Source organism: Phaseolus vulgaris, unplaced genomic scaffold (genome assembly GCF_000499845.2).
Source record: "Phaseolus vulgaris cultivar G19833 unplaced genomic scaffold, P. vulgaris v2.0 scaffold_59, whole genome shotgun sequence".
Taxonomy (NCBI): Eukaryota; Viridiplantae; Streptophyta; class Magnoliopsida; order Fabales; family Fabaceae; genus Phaseolus; species Phaseolus vulgaris.
In genome coordinates, this window is record NW_027174112.1 from 96,915 (window position 1) to 99,967 (window position 3,053).

The 3,053-nt window shown below is 39.7% G+C and overlaps 1 protein-coding gene across 1 annotated transcript; it reads left to right on the forward strand.

Moving 5' to 3' along the window:
• The first annotated feature begins 1,921 nt into the window (after positions 1-1,921).
• LOC137817419 (uncharacterized mitochondrial protein AtMg00810-like) lies at positions 1,922-2,473 on the forward strand. Its single transcript, XM_068620712.1, has 2 exons — positions 1,922-2,240; positions 2,349-2,473. Exons 1-2 carry the CDS (start codon positions 1,922-1,924, stop codon positions 2,471-2,473), a joined length of 444 nt encoding a protein of 147 aa, XP_068476813.1.
• The last annotated feature ends 580 nt before the right edge of the window (positions 2,474-3,053 follow it).

Consider the following 3,053-nt stretch of genomic DNA (forward strand, 5'->3'; position numbering starts at 1 on the left):
TCCTTCGTCCCATACTGCATATACTGCTCCTTTAGAACTTGTGTTTGTTGATATTTGGGGCCCCTCACATGTTACCTCCACTAATGGTTCTCTGTACTATATTACTTTTGTTGATGCTTTTTCTAAATACACATGGTTTTATCTTATTTCACACAAATCTCAGGCTACTTCTGTTTTTCTAAAATTTAAAGCTCTTGCTAAAACCCAAACTGGTTTTTCTCTAAAAACTCTTCACACCGACAATGCTAAGGAATTTTTATCGCTAATCAAACTTTTAAACACATATGGAATCACTCATAGACTCACTTGCCCTCACACCCATCAACAGAACGGTTCTGTTGAACGTAAACACCGTCACATTGTTGATACCGGCTTAGCTCTTTTGGCTGCTGCCTCTCTTCCTCTACGTTTCTGGGGTGAAGCTTTCTCTTTTGCAGTTTTCACTATTAATCTCTTACCCACCCCTGTTTTACGTAATCTTAGCCCGTATGAAATGCTTTTTTCTCGCAAACCTGATTATACCATTCTGAAATTTTTTGGATGTGCCTGTTATCATTTACTTCGCCCATATAATCAACACAAATTTTATTTTCGTTCGTCTTTATGCTTGTTTCTTGGGTATGCTTCTAACCGTAAAGGCTATATATGCTTAACACCATTTGGTAAATTTATTTATTCTCGTAATGTGCTATTTAATGAATTCCTTTTTCCTTATTCTATGCCTAGTATTTTGTTCACAGGTTCTGCCAATGTCAACACTGATTCTCCTAGTTTTTCTCCTGTTCTTACGGTTATTTCTGCTTCTCCTGCAACATCACCTTCCTCTCTCTCTCTCTCTCTCTCTCTCTCTCTCTCTCTCTCTCTCTCTCTCTCTCTCTCTCTCTCTCTCTCTCTCTCTCTCTCTCTCTCTCTCTCTCTCTCTCTCTCTCTCTCTCTCTCTCTCTCTCCTGAGATACCATCTTCGCTGTCCTCTGCATCTTCACCTCCTACCTATACTGCTTCTTTGACGCCAACAAATGCTTCTAGTCTTAATGTTCACCCAATGATTACTCGTGCTAAAGATGGTATTTTCAAACCCAGAGCTCTTCAATCCTCTATCTCTGCTAATTTTCCAGAACCCTCAACGTACAAACAAGCACTAACTCAACCTTATTGGCTTCAAGAGATGAAAGCTGAATATGACGCTCTTATGCAAAACAATACCTGGACCCTGACTACCCTTCCTTCAACTGCTAATGTTGTTGGGTGCAAATGGGTGTTCAAAAAGAAGTATAATGTTGATGGCTCTCTACAATGGTACAAGGCACGCTTGGTAGCAAAAGGATTTCATCAACGTGAAGGCTATGATTTTACAGATACATTTAGTCCTGTTATTAAACCCACTATTATTCGTTTAGTTCTCACCATTGCTTTATCTTCCTCTTGGCCAATTCATCAGATTGATATCAACAACGCTTTTCTTCATGATGACCTTAATTTTCTTGTTTACATGCACCAACCTCCAGGATTTTCCAGCACTGATTCCTCTCTTGTTTGTCGTCTCAATAAAGCTATCTATGGTCTCAAGCAAGCTCCTCAATCTTGGTTTAAAAAACTCTCCACCACACTTGTCCGCATGGGTTTTTCATCTTCCAAAAGTGATATCTCTCTATTTTCCTGTTTCACACCTACTGACACAATTTTTTTATTGGTCTATGTTGATGATATACTCATCACTGGTAGCTCAAAATCTCTGGTGTAGGATTTCATTCATAACCTCAGTGTTATTTTCAGATTAAAGGATCTAGGTCCGCTTCATTACTTTCTCAGGATTGAAGTTACCTGGCTCCCTAATAACTCTCTTCATCTTTCCCAGCAGAAATATATTTGTGACCTTCTTCGACGTGTGCACATGCTCGACTCCAAGCCTCAACCTACACCCATGATCTCCTCCCTTCGTCTTGTAGTTGATGCTTCTGTCGCGGTTGTAGATCCTACTCTCTATCGCTCGGTTGTTGGCACCCTTCAATATATTACTCTCACTTGTCCTGAACTATCATTCTCTGTCAACAGAGTTTGCCAATTCATGCACAACCCACAACTCCCACACTGGACTGCGGTCAAACGTATTCTTCGGTATCTTGCTGGCTCTACAACTCAAGGTCTACGTCTGTATCCTTCTCCAAACTACTCGGTTGTTGCCTTCAGTGACTCAGGTTGGGCCACTGATCTTGATGATCGAAAATCTATCTCAGAGTATTGTATATATGTTGGCTGCAATCTTATTTCCTGGTCCTCGAAGAAATAGAAGGTTGTCTCCCGCAGTAGCATTGAGGCTGAATACAGAAGTGTTGCAGCTGCCCTTGCAGATATTATCTGGCTCACCTCTCTAATGACTGAACTACGTCTTCCCACTTCTACACCGCGCCTTTATTCTGACAATATGGGAGTTGTTCAGCTTGCTGCAAAATCCTGTGATGCATTCTCGGTCTAAACATTTTGAGTTGGATTTGCACTTTGTTAGGGACTATGTCCAAATCAAACGTCTCATCCTGCTTCATCTACCAACCCAGTTTCAAGTCGCGGATATCCTCACCAAACCTGTCTCTGGTGCTTCGTTTCACAACTTCAAACGTAAACTTAAGGTTCTTGATCCACCCACCCTAAGTTTAAGGGGGTTGTTAATGAACTCATTACGTAACAGACTACGTAACTACCAATGCCTAAGTCTATACCATTCTGGACTTTCATTATATAAATACATCAATGTAGCCATGTACAGATATAATAAGAATATATAATAAGAAATATATTATTCTAATTTTTTATCTCTGCACCTTGCGTCTTCTCTCTCATCTCTCTCTTCACCTTCAAAATGAATAGGAAAAAAAGTGTTGATATAAACATTAATGTCAGTGAATCAGTTGCAATGAGTTGAACTAAACTCGTCTTAACATATTAAGGCTTATTTGTGCAATGGTGTCAAAATTTTAAAAGCTTCATTCATTTCAATTAGATTCTATAATAATAACCAATGCTCAAACAGATATTTCAACCCCATGCTTCTGGCCTTC